Source organism: Protopterus annectens, chromosome 1.part2 (assembly GCF_019279795.1).
Source record: "Protopterus annectens isolate FY-2018-M chromosome 1.part2, PAN1.0, whole genome shotgun sequence".
NCBI classification, from domain to species: Eukaryota; Metazoa; Chordata; order Ceratodontiformes; family Protopteridae; genus Protopterus; species Protopterus annectens.
In genome coordinates this window covers 570,082,556-570,100,933 of record NC_056727.1, presented here as the reverse complement: position 1 = coordinate 570,100,933, position 18,378 = coordinate 570,082,556, and the positions used below count along the sequence as shown (strand labels likewise).

Genomic DNA, 18,378 nt, shown 5'->3' with positions numbered 1-18,378 from the left:
ATGTGTGGCTTAGAGAACATGTTCCAACATAACAGAGCATACATGAAACTAGCATGACTTTTCTCATGAATCAAGTAGGAGAAAGGGTTATTTTTAAAAACTCTTGCAGAGCTGATAACAATTGTCTGCACATCTAGTAGCTTCCTTAGGTCTTACCTAACAACGACAATAAGTATAACCTTCATCCCAAACGTGCGTGTTGGTTTTTGTAATCCCGTCTTTCAAATGGCCAACAGGCAGAATGTTAGCATGCAGATCAGTCATTGAAAGGAATGTTCCATTACTCTAATGGGGTGGGCTTCATATTCTTAAAAATAAGCACGCACCAATACACATTCAGAGTTTGGTGGATGAGAAAGTCAGAAAATGGATCATACTGTATTTTTTTTCCATGTTCATGATGGCAGATACCTGTGTGGGTGTTAGTAACACCTGACTGTCTGGGTATTAGTGGTGCCAGGCAGAGTGAGACTGCACATTACGTGTGTAGAGAGGTATCCCATTAAGTAATGGGGGAGTTGTGACACTGAAGTGGAAGTATTTAAGTTGTGATGGGGATCCCCACAAATGACTGGCACGGGAGACATTAGACTCCCTATTACAAATGTGGTGTGTGCCAGACGTTGGTGACTGCAGTTTTAAGTCAAGCTTTTTTTTCATTTTTTAAAGGGCTGGTCCTCATTTTTTGCCATCTGTATCCTATTCTTGCACTGGCTGCCTAATGTGTCTGTAATTATGTGGCCATGATACTTCCTTCAAACTGTATTACAAAATGATGACCTGATGTTAGGGTTATGTATTGTAATGTGTTCTCTATGATTATTTTCTTTCCATGATCTTCTCGAACTTTTTTTCAACAGTATCTAGGTAATTTGTTATACATTACTTAAATCTTTACATTTAAAAACAGTTCTGTGTCTTGACCATGGGTCATGGCTGAAAATCACCATGCACTACCTTCCTTAACACAGAAATCTATTTTTTCAGGTATGAATGAAAATAAACTTTTCATATAAAAGGAGGAAGGAAAAAGCAACTGTACCTTATTTTGTTTTTCAAAAAAAGATCTGGGAATGAGATTATAAGTTAAGTGTGTTCCAAAAACTCTAGGGTCCATCTGTTCTTCATATTCCTGTTGGGTAAAAGCATAGGTATATAAACTGTTGAAAAGGCAAACCAGATCATTGCTAGAGATCAGTATATATCAGCTATAACTTTCTAAAATTACTTTCTTCTTCATAACACCCTGGATTTTACAGCTACAGAGCTAGGGCCAACAAGAATCTTCAGTCCACCTTAATGTACATAAACACACATCAGTTACATTCAGCAGCACCTGTATGTTTAATTTCACCAGTCTCCAGTTTGCTGTCATCAGGAAAGGCAGTAATCACATCCTTTAAAGCAGGAAACCAGTACTCTACCTGTCAAGTTATGCATTTAGGCAACAAAGGTTCAAATGCCAGCATGTAACTGCAGCAGAAACGGTTACAAATGCAACTCATTGTGCAACACTGCAGTGCCTAACCAGACAGCTGCTACTGCTAATGTGGGTAAACAGTAAACCCATCCTCTTGTACCACACCAGTCCAGCAACTACATTACACGCGACACTAATGACATTAAGAAGACCTTAATTAAATTTTACTTATCTAAATTTAATTAAGAGACATTAAAACTAAATTTGTTTACTTTTTCTGAGCAAGTAGGTGGAATGGACCACAATGTCTCGTTTTCAGTCATGATCTAGTTACACTATCTAAATAAGCATTAATGTTAACAAGTAAAGTTTTGCGGAAAAAGCACCATACCCAAATTGGAAATGGCACAAGTCATAACCACAATACCGTTACCATATCCAAAACAGTAACACACAAAACTAGATGGAATCAAAACATCAGGATTTAAAACATCATCCATAGCATAACTGTGGTGATGTACAGCCTCTACCAGAGGGCAAGCTGACCAGAAGAAAAATTCAGAAGTGGTGATGTAATACAGTAGACTCCCATGAGGGACAGGACCTTAGGCTGGATAAACGAATGGCTGGTTAATCAGAAAAAGCATACAAAATAATATTTATAGGTTATAAATCGGCTAGAATAACATGATTAGAGTTGGTATACATTTTTCTAATGAATATGAAGTCTAAAACTCAAATGTCTGTCATTATTTAGTCCAGAGGATGTGGAAGTGTTTTTCTTCTCTGCTGTCTTTTGCTAGGACTATGGAGAAATTTGATGGCTGATAGGACTATGGAGAAATTTGATGGCTGGTTAAAGAGAGGCCGGATAACAGGGAGTCCACTGTATACTAAAATAATGCAATAAATTAAATGTAGAACATCCTACATAGAGTGTACATTAACCCTCAATTAGGAAAATGCAGTGCTTAAAAGGTCTTATTCAAGAGGGTACCTCTTAACAGTGGAAACAAACCCACTGACAGTTGCCCACAGAGCTCAAATGCCAAGCATCATCACATTCCAAAAGCTTATTGCTTTGAATACTGCATTTCCTCCTAAACAGTAAGAAATGATCAGGAAGCTCTCTTATTGATGGTTTGTCTTTCCATTTTCTAGTTCTAGCTTTTTAGCAGCACTAAAGAGAACAATGCCTCAACCTCTTGAGTACATGTTACTTTCTACCAACTGAACAAAAACATCTCTACAATGAGGTTAAATTATTTTACAAGTATAACACTTAACATATTCCAGTCATTTTTTAAATGAAGTGACCCAGTCATTTTTTAAATTAAGTGACCCCTTACATTTCCAAAAACCTCTTTCTTGAACCATCACATATCCAACATATGCCTTTTGTCTGTAGGAACATTTTTCAGGTTTGTAGGGGTATACAAATATTTGTGCAAAGATTTTTTAAGCAAAAATGCTACGTTTTCTTAACTTAGTTCTACATCTAGGTTGAAACATAATTCTCGCCTACTGATTATACCCAATAACTTATTTAATCATTCACTTCATATTATGTTTATCTTTTATTGTCCTCTCAGATATGATATTGCCTCATATGCTCTACTTGCTAAGCTCTTTCAGTCTGCCATTTCTGCTCTGGGCTCAGTTATAAAATCTACTGTTTGAGGTTTAACAAAATTAGTATACAATCGGTGTATATATTCTTTGAATTCTAACATTAGACCTTTATATGCAAGTTGATCTGAATTTGATAACCCAAAATGTTGGCTAATTATCTTCTTTTACCATCCACTTCCAGAATATTGGTTCTTTGTTCTTTCTTATCAGATTGTCATTGCATTTTCTTCTGTGTATTTCTCATTACTAAATTTTGTATAATCCACTGGTGTTATTCCATTATTTCAAGATCTACCGACCTTAAAACAAAGATGTGTTTATAAGGCTGTACATAATGCTCTTTATATTCCCTTCCTATATCTGCACAAATGCCCATGTGTGATCCTGTCATTACCTCATCAAGCACTGTACCTTTCATGTTCTTCCATTTAGGCATATATTTTGTGTCCTGATTCAAATAAATTAATCTAAGTTGTGTGGCCTTATAATAAATATGTCTCCAAATCTGAAAGTCCCAAATCACCCTGTTCCTTTGTCACTACTGGTTTTCTCATTTCACTCTTTCCCTTTTGTTATACAAAAGAAACTACTTAATTTCTTTTTTCATATTCTTCCATATCTAATCACATGGCTGAAACTTATAAGACTGACCTACATAAAAAGGGGGACTAAACACATCTTAATTGTTTGTAACTTACTGTTGTTGTCCATAAATGACAATGTTTGTAGTCTTATCTTGCTAATAACCTTTTGAGTAATTTCTGTATCTGCTTGCTCAGCATCTCATGTCAACCAAATTCCCAAATATCTCATGTTGTACTGACCCCACAAAAAGTCATGCATTATAGCACAATTCATTAATATAGCCTTTGTTTTTGCTTCATTTAACTTTATATTTTGCTATATTAAAATATTTTAGTTTACCAAATATAATTTTATATCATGTTCCAGACTGGTAACACAAAAATGCATATTTTCTCATTAGTATTTCTCCATTTATATCCAATAAATGTTTGACTATCTTATGTCCCTAGCTAATGGCTCTAAAAACAGAGAGTAATGGTGAAAGTGAGCATCTCTGCCTACTTCTTCTTGTAAGGCTAAATGCTTGAGATCTCACTAACTCACTTTTCCTAGCTTGAGCTCCTCTGTTGATATTAAATACTACTAATGTTGTCCATGTTTATGGAACACCAAACGCTTCAAAAGATCTCTTCATAATTTCTCAACTCACTCTATCAAGTGCTTTATTTGGAATGCAGACCAATTAACATTAATATACAATTGTTGTCCAATCGAGCCTTTTGAATCATAAGGGTCATGTTAATATCCTCAAATCTTTGCCCATCTTCTATAAACTCACACTGATCCAGCACTAGTACTCTTGACAATATATTTGCCATTCTTTTTGCCAAAATTATCATAAACTCTTTGTAGTCGTGCTACAAAATCAAAATGGGGCTATGTGACCAAGGATCAAGTTCATGCTCCCTCCCATTGGTATGACTGTCACTACTATTTCTTTCTGTGCCATGGGCACATCCCCAGCTAGGAAATATTGTTAAAAAGTACTAGCCAGACTTACCTCCTGCTCCTTTTTCCAAACTTCTACTGGAATTCTATCACTACTGTTAGATTTTATGAATATAAATCTGAAATTAATTATGTTGTAAATATGCTGAAAGAAAAGGCTTGCTTAAATGCAGAAACAAAGTTTAGTAATATGTGATCAGCAGTCATACTAAATGACCATGGCTTGGAAAAGGAATCTGCTGAATGGACATTCTTCCCTTACAGACTCAAACAGGATGTATGCAAGAGCAAAAATACAAAATCTGCTTTTAAAGAATGGACATTTTTCCCTTACATACTCAAACAGGATGTATGCAAGAACAAAAATGCAAAATCTGCTTTTAAAGAACACTGACATGTTATTCTGCATATAAAAAATGGACACAATATGTTTCCTAAAACAGGATATGTTTATGACACTGTGACAATGTGTTCTCAAAAATATGTTTTTCTGCATGGAAAAACAGGATATGACACAAGAACAGATGTTTTTATACAAAGATCCAAATAAAATACAGGATGTTCACACTGTCAGAAAAGCTGATCTCTGACAATGTGTTTTCTCAAAAATATGTTTTTCTACATGGACATTAGGACACTGTTACAGGATATTCACACTGTCAGAAAAGCTGGTCTCTTACAAGACATTGTTAAACAAGGAAGCTTAGTATTGTTTCTACAGGATAAGCAATTCTCCAAAATAGAATACAGAACAATGTGTTTCCTCAAAAATATGTTTATGCATGACTAAAAAGTGTAAATAAAGAGCTGTATAAATCCAGCTATGTTAGAGGTATGGTAGGGACACAAGTCCTAAGGTAAATGTTATATCTCTCACATCATCTGTACTATATGAGAAGTAAAGTTGGAACAGTACTTTAAGCCTGCAGCGCTTCCTTTGTGGTTTATTATAAAAAGTTATTTGTTACTGCTCTCTAAAGTTGATGCTGCAAAGTATATTCTCTCATCAGTGTATATTCTGCAAGTTTCTGTATGCAACAGACTGTGAATGCAAATATAACTAGACTTTGAATTTTAGCAGAATCCAGCCAGCAAGACTGAGTGTCTTAAGAACACTTCAGATCCATCTCACAGCAAGAAGCAGCAAGCAGTAAGCAAGTAAGATCAAAATATTTTTTCAATGGCGAGCCAGGCAGGAGTGACTAGCTCCATATATTTTTTTCAATGGCAAGCTAGCCTGCATTTGAACATTCAAACACAGGAAGAGTGATGGTAAGCCCTGCAGAGGGTCATTTCAGTCAAATTGCAGTAACTAACATTTGTGTAAATCCTAAACAGAAGTATTCCAGTTTATGCAGCTTGCAGTAGTAAGAGACTAGTTCAAGAAAGGATATCCACTAGCCCATCAGTCCACTGCCTGTTGTGCTTTCCCAGCTCAAGTGACTTTGGCCATCTGCAACAACAGCCTGATCACCTGTTTTCTTGCTCACTGGTTTTGTATATTAGACAGTATGGATATTATTTATAATTCATGCAGGAGTAAACCAAACTTTAGTAAATTGCTATGTTGGTATACACAGCACATTAGTAAATGTAAAACCTTATTAGGGCAGGTTGATAGTAAGGCATTATGCAAATGTATTACAATATTTGACTGGTATCTCAAAGAAAACCATGTGAAATATGACAAATGTTTATTGAAACTGCATTTTGTGTATTATGCCATAAAATAATATTGCATCATATTGCTAAAAAAATAGACTGTAAAGACAGATCTAAGGGTAAAGTGTTTCCATTACATTCTGATGTTGAACAGTTATGTCCTGTCACCACATGTGAGTCAAATCAGTTACTGATAGAAAAAAGACAGACACAATGAGTTCAGGAAGCTTAGACAAGTTATACATACATCTTTCAAAAGTGCATAGGAGTTTCAAATTCAGCAGAACAGCTTACTAAAGAATGTCAGAAAGACCATGCAACATTACTGGAAATTCAACAGAATAAATTAGCTGAACTGACAAAGACTGGGAACTTCCTGCATACACAGTTCATCTGTGCAAAAGAAATATATTTTATAATATGTTTAAATGGTTAAACATACATAGTAGGATGGTAGGATCTGATGTCTAATGCCATTCTTAGCACAGTCAAAATAGATGAGTAAAAATTTAAAGTCACAAGACATGACATGCTTGTATAAAGATATACATATACAAGACAGACATGCATGTGTGTTCTTTTCATCTAGAGTACATTTGTTTACAATACACAAAAGCAAAAGGCAGACAACAGCAAATATAAATAATAGAAATATAAATGTGTTGGTTAAACTAATATCTATTTTGTTTTTTACAATTTGTTTATAATTATATAGTAACACCAAACAGTTAAAGTTCTGAATTTTAAAAAGAAAATCACAGATGGTATTATTCAAACAGTTTTGTAAAATTAATGGCAGGGCAGTTAAATAGATAAATAAATAAAAAATACTGAAAAATGATGTCTATTTATGTTGTATAAATGCATAGTTATGCAAATCACAATCACATTAAAGGAAAAATGCCAAAAGAATTAATTATAGTTTACAGAGTATGAAATGTAAGCTCAGACCTTCCTAGACTGAATGAATAGTTACAGGAAATGCTGGAAAGATAAGATAAACAACAAGACTGATTGCCAGGCAAGTAGCTTGAGTTTTTCTAAAGCATCATTGTTATTAAAACATAATTGTTAAAATGTTTACGCATAGATGTCACTTATAATCTGTTTGCAAGTAAATGTTAAAACTCAGTTGCATCAAGTACAGCCAGCAAATGGGCTACAGTATACATACAGTTCAAATCAATTGTGCAGGAGGGTGTAAATACCTACTAGAGGTAATATACAGTGAAAGCTTTATTTAGTAACCTAATAAAATAAATGTATAACCAAAGTGTTGGGCTGACATACCTTCTATTCTCACAGCATAGGGCAGGTAAATTTACACTGACTATATAAGCAGTACTGCACAAGGGTTTGAAATAAAGTTAGGTCTGAAATAAAGCTACAGAAAATAAACAACAAGGGTCTGAAATAAAGCTACAGGAAAAATAAACAACAAGGGTCTAAAATAAAGCTACAGAAAGAATAAACAACAAGGGTCTAAAATAAAGCTAGAGGAAAAAATATCTCATTCCTTCTTGACAATACTCTTTTATAGGGGAAAAAACAGGTATTAGAAATACTGGTAAACTGGATTAAACCTGACAGGATAAGACATTTTACAAGTTGTTAATAGCTATCATAATGGTTAAACAAGAGATGATTTAAAATGAATATTAATAATTGTTGAGTATGTAGTTTAAAATAACAGAACATATGCATTTGGTGTCAATTCCACTAGATATTTCTAAAGAGACAAACATTTTCCAAGATTTTGCTTAATATTAATGTTATTAAATTTGTAAGATTAGACTAAATGTACAAATGCAGAAGAATTCAGAACAAATGAGATTAATGTCTAGTAATGAATGTGAAAACATATTTAAAGGATTGAAATGCATGAACAGCAAACAGTCTGTGTAAATACATACTGATCAGGATACATTGTAATAAGTTCAAAACTAATTTGTCAAGTTGTAATATCACTGGTTTTACCCCAGTAAAATAACTGCTTTCAAATATTTATTATCTAGATGTTAATGGGCAGTTCAAAGACATGACCACAATGTTATGGTTAAAATGACATTGAAATTGTGTGTTTTCAGTAGTGTATAAATGCTTGCAGTAGCACATGGTTCTTGTCTTATAGTTAATTCAACAGTTGCAAAGAGTTAATGAATTCAACAGTTGCAAAGAGTTAATGAAACAGTTCTAAGTCATAAATTAAATTATGTGATTGCAAAAGAATAAATTGATCCTCATAACTGATAATTTTTTTCACAGAATGGTCTGCAAAAGAAAAAGATGTTAAATACATTCAGTGTTGGTAGTAATACTTAATATCATTGTATTGGCCATGTAAAATTGCATTTTGATTTGTTGTATCAAACTAAAGGTTTGTTTCTTGTGTTTTCTATATAAAATGTTTTGATACGTTTAAAAAAACAGAGAATTGTTAGATTTTATGAATATAAATCTGAAATTAATTATGTTGTAAATATGCTGAAAGAAAAGGCTTGCTTAAATGCAGAAAAGTTAAGTTTAGTAATATGTGCAGTCATACATAATAAATGACCATGGGAAAAAAAAGGAATCTGTGGAATGGACATTCTTCCTTACAGACTCAAACAGGATGTATGCAAGAGCAAAAAATACAAAATCTGCTTTTAAAGAATGGACATTATTCCTTACAGACTCAAATGATGATGTATGCAAGAAAAAAATGCAAAATCTTTTTTAGAACACTGACATACATGTGTTATTATAAATAATGGACACAATATATAAAAAAACAATGTTTATGACACTGTGACAATGTGTTTTCTCAAAATATGTTTTTCTGCATGGAAAAACAGGATATGACGGATATGAAGATGTTTTTATACAAAGATCCAAATAAAATACAGGATGTTCACACTGTCAGAAAAGCTGATCTCTGACAATGTGTTTTCTCAAAAATATGTTTTTCTACATGGACATTAGGACACTGTTACAGGATATTCACACTGTCAGAAAAGCTGGTATCTTACAAGACATTGTTAAACAAGGAAGCTTAGTATTGTTTCTACAGGATAAGCAATTCTCCAAAATAGAATACAGAACAATGTGTTTCCTCAAAAATATGTTTATGCATGACTAAAAAGTGTATATAAAGAGCTGTATAAATCCAGCTATGTTAGAGGTATGGTAGGGACACGGTCCTAAGGTAAATGTTATATCTCTCACATCATCTGTACTATATGAGAAGTAAAGTTGGAACAGTACTTTAAGCCTGCAACATGTTTCCGTTATTATTTATTAAAAAGTTATTTGTTACTGCTCTCTAAAGTTGATGCTGCAAAGTATATTCTCTCATCAGTGTATATTCTGCAAGTTTCTGTATGCAACAGACTGTGAATGCAAATATAACTAGACTTTGAATTTTAGCAGAATCCAGCCAGCAAGACTGAGTGTCTTAAGAACACTTCAGATCCATCCCACAGCAAGCAGCAGCAAGCAGTAAGCAAGTAAGATCAAAATATTTTTTCAACTACAAGGGGATTTCCATGTGTACATCAACATGCGTACATATACTTTTAAGAAGCTATCCAAGGGCTTGCACAAGTGTATAAATACTAAGCACGTGCGAGCCTGACTGCCATTTTGCGGTTAACTGTTGAGATATAAGCATGCATGCATGTATGTAAGCTCTGTCTGTTAACTGGGTTGTTCATATTTAATGCTGCTGCTATCCATCCTGATGTGTTTGTATGTATTAAAGCATCTGAATGACATTCCAAGCCTTCTTGTTATGTATTAGAGATGAACACGCTACATGGTGCCAGAAGTGGCATGTCTAAAAGGACATGGTGTCAGAAGCAGCACATCTAAAAAGCCATGGAGTTAGAAGCATACAGAAGGGGCCATGAGGTCAGAAATGGCTTGGCTAAAACGATTTAAGGCACTTATTTAGATGCTGGCGGAATATACAGGAGTGGATTGTTCCCAAATGTGAAAACCTCGCAAAACAGGTCAGAAACAAATTTCAGATATTAAAACTTGCTCAGCACAATTTCTTTTGCATAAAATGAAACCAGGCAAACAGAACATTCTAAACAATATTCACATAAACAGATATGTACAATAATGATAAAAATTTTCAAATTACTACAGAATATGTTTGAAATAATGTCCAAATTGCATAAAACGAATAAAATAAAGGGAAATGACCACAATTCCGCAAAAGAAGTTATGTACTTACCATAACGTTCCATGTGAGTTATTCTCACCAAGTACATAACTTCTTAATGTGAAGTTGTTTAATCTCGCCTTCATTCTTACTGATGGGTAGCATCCCCAGCACCACAATCTTGGTTGGCTTACGGGAGTACCTGTTACAGGACAGCAGATCCAAATGAAGCTCTGTCCCTAGAAGCCTTGTCCACTTTGTAAGGAGATATAAAGGTATGTGGATTTGACCAGGTGGCAACTGCACAAATAGAATCTATGGGTAACCTGGTAAAGAAAGCTGCAGAAGCAGAAACCGTCCTTGTAGAATGAGCTTTGACCTTTTTGTGTAATGCAATACCTGCTTCACTGTAGATAAAGGAGATACAGACAGCCATTTCGATAAGGTAGTTTTGGAGACAGGTGCACCTTTTCTTGAATCTGAGAAGGAGACAAACAGCTGATCAGCCCTTCTGAGATCTTTTGTTCTATCCAAATAAAAACAAAGTTGTTGATGCACATCAGTTTGTGAAGCATATACTCAAATTGGTTTGAATGGTTGTGAAAGAAAACAGGCAACTCAATTGTCTGATTTAGAGTGAATTCCAAACATACTTTGGGTAGAAACAATGGATTCATCCTGAGGGAAACCCTATCTTTATGAAATATCAGATAAGATGGCTTAATGGAAAAGGCTTGCAATTCTGAAATTCTGCGTGCTGACGTAATGGCCAACAAGAAAATGGTCTTCCAAGAAAGATGCATCAGATCACAAGAAGAGGCAGGTTCAAAGGGCAGAAGAATAATTTTGGATAAGATTAGATTTACGTTCCAGGGAGTAGTAGGAGATCTGATCGGTGGTTTTAAGTGCATCGTACTCTTCAAAAAGGCCTTAGCCAGCTTATGAGACCTACCATTTTCAGATGCACCTAAATGAAAATTAGAAACAGCAGCGAGTTGGACTCGAATGATAGCCGCTGCAACTCCTTCACTGAACAGTTTCATTAGGAATTCCAGTATATCAGATACAGTTGCCGGAAAGTGTCAATGTTATTCTGCTGTGCCACGATGGAAAACCTTTTCCATTTACTGAGGTAAGGTTTCCTAGTAGAAGATTTGCAAGACGACAACAGGATATGTTGAGCTTCTTCTGATACATTCTGGAACCTGGCTATTCTGGGAATTGGTGCAGCCAAGCTGTCAGTTTGATGGACTAAAGAGAGGGGTGAAGAGCTCCTGACAAGTGGGTCAACAGATCTGGCACTGGGTTCAGGATCCAAGGCTCCTCTTATAGATGAGGCTTCAGAAAGGGGAACCAAATTTGATGAGGCCAATATGGGCAATCAAGATAAGTGTCCTGCCCAGAAAACTGGCTTTCTGCAATACAGCATAAAGAAGTCCTGGAGGCCAATCATGGACAAGTGCGTCCCTTGGGGATTGTCCCTGTTGAGGGATCAGGGCAAAGTAGTTACTGCACTTGGTGTTTGTGGGGGTGGCAAAAAGATCGCAGAAAGGCTGGCCCCATCTGCGGAAAATCATTTCTGCTATTTCGTTCTTGATAGACCACTCATGAGGTAGCTGAATAGCTCTACTGAGTCTGTCCGCTATTACGTTGGATTTCCTGGGATATGCATTGCAGTCAGAAAATGCTGGGTGGACTCTGCCCAATTCCACAATCTCACAGCCTCTCAACACATGGGGTAGGATTTGGTTCCTCCTGGATTGTTAATGTACCAGACTACTGACATGTTATCCGACTTGACTGTAATCGTGCCAAAGGGAAGAGAGTCTTGAAAGGCCTGCAACGCTAGAAGAACTGCTCTCATCTCCAGGACATTTATGTGCAAATGAGCCTTGTGAGTCTGCCAAGTACCTTGGGCTGTCCGTCCCTGATAATGCCAAAAGATAAGCCTAACCGGCTAATAAGGCGGCAGCTAACTTCAAAATGTAAAGAAGCCCTACAGGCTAATGAAAACAAAAGGGCCAAAAAACAGCCAAAGCCTAACCGGCTAACAAAAAATGCACCAAAAACTGCAAAGCCCAACTCGGCTTGGGATAGAGATACCAGAAAAAAAGGGCCAAGCCCAACAAGAAAAGCTATCTGCCAACTATAAAAATCTGAAAAAACAGATTAACAGCACAATATATAAACTAACTAACAACAGCTATTAAACTTTGAAATTTTTGACTGAAAATACACAACTTCTCTCCAACAGCCAACAGCTGTAGAGAACACCTGACCAATTGCAGCAGCAAACTAGATCTGGGGAATGTAGTGGTGCATTGTGGGACAGGGCTTTGGCCTTGAGCTGTTCTGAGACCTCCAGCTTTGCTATTTGGCCAAATCGGAGCCGATGGTCAGCTCCGAACCCATCAGTAAGAATGGAGGCGAGATTAAACTTCACATTGTGTATTTTTGTATTAAGCATAGATATTCGAGTTATCAGAAGTGTATAAAGTGTTTGCATGTTTGTGCACTGTTACAGTAAAGCTATTATACAGAAATACAGTCATTACAAAGCTATTTCGCAGAGTACAGCCATTACAGAGCATATTTCGCAAAGTTTATTGTGCATCTGAATGTTTTTGCAAGCTCGCAGTAAAGTTTGCAAATAATTACAAAGGATATATTTTCAGTGTGCTTGTGTACACTTTGTGGGCATGGCAGATGGAGTTCAAAAACCTACTGGACTTGTGTTTGACAGTAATATTGCTGAGAAGGAGTGTGTTGAGCAAGAGTACGACATTTTCATATAGGTTGCATTTTCAGATAAAGATGACCATACAAATACATTTATTCTGTATAATTTAGCTGGGTCAGAAGCCATTGAAAGAGAACGTTCATTTCTGTATGCACCTGCTATCTACACATGACAGGGGAAACAGTCATATTGTTGTACCGGCTGAGTCAAGGGAGGACCCATAGTGCTTAAACTGTAAATTTAGAGAAATGTATAATCCCCAGACAAATGTTACAATGGAAAGGCACTTATTTTACAAAGGCATCAAAATCCTGGTGAAACTTTTGCAGCATATACAACTGACCTGAGAAATGAGGCTAAAACATGCAGATTTGGTGTCTTAAGGGATGAGATGATAAATGACAGACTTGTGTGTAGCATAAATGCTGTGAGAAAGATTTTGCTTCGTGATAGTGATTTAACTTTGAAGAAGGCCATTGAGATTGGTCAGATATACAAACTCACAGAAAAACACACAAATATGCTTACAAATGAGAATTGCTCTAGAAGGCACAGTGATAAAGTTCATGATGATAGTATGCAGCACGTTATTAAAAGAAACTGGCCCAAGCACATGGTAGCAACTGTAATCCCTGCAGCGATCACTGGTAAGCCCCAGAACTTTCGAGTAAACTCTAGACTTCGCACAGTCTCAGTGAAGCATAACAGTAAGTCAGCAAACAAAGCATGGGCCCTAACCTAGTTTCATTGCCAACTGCCATAGTTGTGGTGGAAACCATGAATCTAAAAGGTAAAAATGTTTAGCTTTTGGTCAACAATGCCACACATGCAATAAATAGAATAATTTCAAAAGGTTTTGTAAATCAAAAGGCCCACATTCTAGTAAAAGGGAACATTTTAAGAAACGAGTTGATCAGTTAAGACTGTGGCAACTCTACTCTATGTTGACGGTGTGTCAGTGCTTCATGAAATGATCAATGCAGCAGATTTAAAGGCAAAGAATGAAGTATTTTGTACTTTTCAGATAAATGGCAAACCCATAGAGCTCAAATTTGACACAGGTTCCAAGCGCAATGTTATGTCTACAGAAAAATTTGCTAGAGTACATCATGGTGAAAGGCTTGATTTGGCAAGGTGTGCGAAACCTGTTGCTTATGGAGGTGAAGAAATTCAAACAGAAGGTAGTGCTTTCATGTTACTTCCAGCAGAGCAGAAGCTACGACTTATTTTATGTGGTCAAGAGGCATGTCCAGTCATTATTAGGACTCAGACACAGTTTAAAAATGGGACTGCTTTCATTTAACAAGTCCACCAATTTAGCTTGAAAGACCACTACTCTAATTTTGCCCAGCACATTTTTTCTACCTATGTTTCTTTTCCAAGACAAACTAGGTAAACTACCAGTTGTGTATTCCATGGAGTTAGACCCAGACGTCAGCCAAGTTAACAGGCCAGCACATAAAGCTCCAATAGCCATGCAGGACAGAGTCAAAGCCAAACTAGATAAAATGGTGTGACAAGGTATAATTTGTCTATTTGCAACACCAATTGAATGGGCATTCTTCCATGGTGGTAGCTCATAAGAAAAGCTGGGATGACATCCAAATATGTATCAAACCACGAGATGTGAACAAAGCACAAAGAAGACCTCATCATCCAACGTGCACAGCCTTGATGCAAATTACACAATCTTTTCTGTCTTAGATGCAAAGAGTTTATTTTGGCAAATTCAGCTTTACAAGAAATCCACTACTTTCAGTACTCCGTTTGGCAGGTACAGATTTTTGAGAATGCCATTTGGGATAAATTCTGCAAATGAAGTCTTTCAATGTGCAATGGAACAACTTTTTTTCTGGGTATCCTTGTGCTATTATAGTAGATAACACACTTGTTGGAGGTTGTGATGAAGCAGAAGCAGAACATGACAGAAACCTCAGATAAGTCCTAGAAGGGTACGTCAACTGAAACTTAAGCTCAATCCACACAAATGCAAATTCTGGCTACAAGATAAGATGTTACTTGTGTTGGTCATGTATATCAGTACAGGCTTATGACCAGACCCTTCAAAGCAAATAGCCATTCTCGAGATGCCAGCTCCAGAAAATGTTCAAGCCCTGCAACATTTTCTTGGCATGGTCAACTACCTAGGCAAGTTCATTCCAGACTTGAGTCAATTTTCAGCACCGCTCATGCATAGAGTACTCTTATTCAAACTGAGATGCAGTATGCAAGATCAAGAAAGAGCTTTTGACAGTTGTTCCAAGTTGCATGTTCCAAGTTCCATGATTATATTTATGGTAGACCTATCCAGATCAACACACACTGCCAATCTCTAGTTACTATCTTGAGAAAGCAATGCATTCAGTTCCAGCCAGACTGTAAGGTATGATGCCGAGATTGCAAAAGTATAATTTCAAATCTTGTCTACAACAAAGGCAAACTTCTTTATCTTGCCGATACATTATCCAGATCACCCAGAAACACCACAGCGCAGCACAAGAATGAAAACCTTGATTTTGAAGTCATGGAAGTGAGAAATTTTGCTTCCACAAGTCTTGATGAACTGAGAGGTCACACAGCCACAATCCAGTTTTACAAAGGTTGAACCACTTTATCAAGGCAATCTAGTTTACCTCAAAAAGTGTAACCTTATTTTATATAGATATAAGATTTTGTCTGACAAATTTATCATAATGAAAGGTCCGAAAGTAATTGTTCCAAAGTCCCTGCAAGCAAAGTACATTACTATCTTGCACTGTGGTCACCCAAGAACAGAATCTACCAAAAGAAGGGCAAGAGGTCTCGTATTTTGGTTTTCTATGTCGCAAGACATTTTTATCTTGTTCAGTGTGTGTAATAATACAAAGCCACATCAACAGAAGGAACCACTTCAGCTTAACCAGATTCTGGAACTACCTTGGTCGACAGTTGCCACTGATATCATTGAGTGGAATGGTTAACATTATTTGATGTTAGTAGGCTCTTACTCCAATTGGTTCGAGACAGACTTACTTCCTAACCTAGCATGTCCTATTATGATAAGACCAGTAAACCACTCAATCTACTGCAAGAGAGAAGTGGTAAGGGATGCATGGTCCAGAGCCAAGATTATACAATGTGGAATCAGAAGGAGCAACTTTTATGTGGAATTGGAAGCATTTGAGACTGGGTCTGAGTCTATACCACAGTAGATAAGAGTCTTTCTCAAAGGCCATCTTAGAGTGTGTTGTCCAATGTTCCAGTTCCAGAGGACATGCCTATTCCTACGACGAAGCCAGAAGTTTCTGATGCGAGTTGTGCACCGCAGAATGTCCCTGTTGCTAAATTTACTCCCAACTGTTATGTCACAAGATGTAGTCAAATCTCAAACCCTGTAGCAGATATGAAGCAACTTGGACATGAACATTGTGTTTTGCTCCTGATGTACATAGTAATGCATGTCTAGCTGTAACATTGTTTTGCATAAAGGGCAATCTTTTTAAGAGGAAGGATGTAGATCAGTATATATGTGTGTATATACCTTTAAGAAGCTATCCAAGGGCTTGCGCAAGTGCATAAATATTGAGCACATGCAAGCCTGACTGGCATTTTGTACTTAACTGTTGAGATGTAAGCATTTATCTATGTAAGCTCTGTCTGTTAACTAGTTAATTCATATTTAATGATGCTCCTATCCATTCTGATGTGTTCTGAACAAAAATCCAAGCCTTCTTGTATTATGTCGTGGAGACAAATGAGTGACACCCTGTATTCTTGTTCCTCATTGCTTCTTTAATGTCAGCTTCCTTTATTTTTGATATTAAATGCCCACTTTCTACTTCTGTGAGCTGAGGGAGTTGTAATTTTCACAAATAGGTCACCATTTCTTGTGTGTTGTAATCCGTCTCTACATCTGGTTTATACAGTTTACATCTGGTTTATATAGTGGACTCATTAATTTACCATTAAAATTCATAGTTTTTTCTAGGCCTAATTCTTTCCTTCCTTTCTCATAGCTTGTGATTTTAGTTGTTAACCCTTCAACGTTTTGTTGCCTCAAACAATGAGCCAACAAAAAGTTTGCTTTAGGGTTATTGAAAATAAACAATTGTTTTACAACCATTTCTGCATGTTTGATCATATTTTCAAAGTACTCTTGCACAGACATTCCAACTCCTTGCAATTGCTCTTTAACCTGTTGTGTTCCACTTTTACGTTTTTGCTTCTGTAAATCTTTTACCTTTTTACAACCCTCTAAATATTTATTTATTCTGTCTATTATTCCACATCTCACTAGCCTTCATTGAGGACACACTTTTAATCTTCAATTTACAGTTACCCTAATTCTTTGCAGGCTCTTAACTGCTCAGTTTCAAATCTAACATTCCAGTTGATGTTGCTCAGTTTCAAATGTAACATTTCAGTTGACGTTTGACCTACCCAATCATTAAATGGCTTCAGTTTCAGAAGAAATACTGGAAACTGCCAATGTTTAAAGATGTCTATCTGATACTATCATCGGATGTGCTTTCATGACTTAAACAATATATATAGAAATAATACTGTAATATGGTCCATGTAATCTTGCACAAGAACCAAATTTAGCTGAAACATATGTATATACCACTTAATTCAGTCTTATTTTCATCACATCAGTAAGTTCAAAATACATATTTCGCTAAGCATCTTCCCTCATCCAAGACATGTTGGACCTCCAAAAGCATCTTCCTTATTCCTATGGTGCTTCAATCAGCAGCTACTACCATAGTCTTGTTGAAAAGCTACAACTTCTCCCATTCTTCACATCTTTTCTTGCTGCTTTCAATAGAATATGTAGTGTAGTAGAGAGTAATTCCCACACCCTGCCAACAAGCTTCTGTCAATACAAATCTTCCCTGCCTGCTCTTATTAGCTCCTCACTCTAGTATTTAGATCCCTTTCTGTTGCAGCAAAGAAACCATCCTTCCTACTCTTTTTTAAACTTTCAGGTTCTTTAGGATTCAGATGTACTTCCCATAATATTACAATCTGTGCTATACTACTGTAAACATAAATCAGTACACTCTCCTTTTTTCTGCCAATCAGCCTATGAACATTCCAAACTAATAATCCATATTCATATCGTGCCAGAGTAAAGCATACATTTTGTGCTACTAAACTTGCATTCTTTTTCTATTACAAATTTGTCTTTCATAGTCTGTGTCCATCACTTTTGTATTTATTTATTAGCATTTGTTTACTGTGACAGTCTGATTAGGCATC

The 18,378-nt window shown here is 36.2% G+C and overlaps 1 protein-coding gene across 1 annotated transcript in view; it reads right to left on the bottom strand.

Moving 5' to 3' along the window:
* Nucleotides 1–943: 943 nt before the first annotated feature.
* Nucleotides 944–18,378, bottom strand: part of LOC122792389 (sulfotransferase 6B1-like) — an 82,592-nt gene continuing 65,157 nt past the window's right edge. The window contains exon 3 of the mRNA XM_044060176.1: nucleotides 944–1,132. Within this exon, the coding sequence (XP_043916111.1) occupies nucleotides 944–1,132 (189 nt within the window). The remainder of the gene's footprint in view (nucleotides 1,133–18,378) is intronic.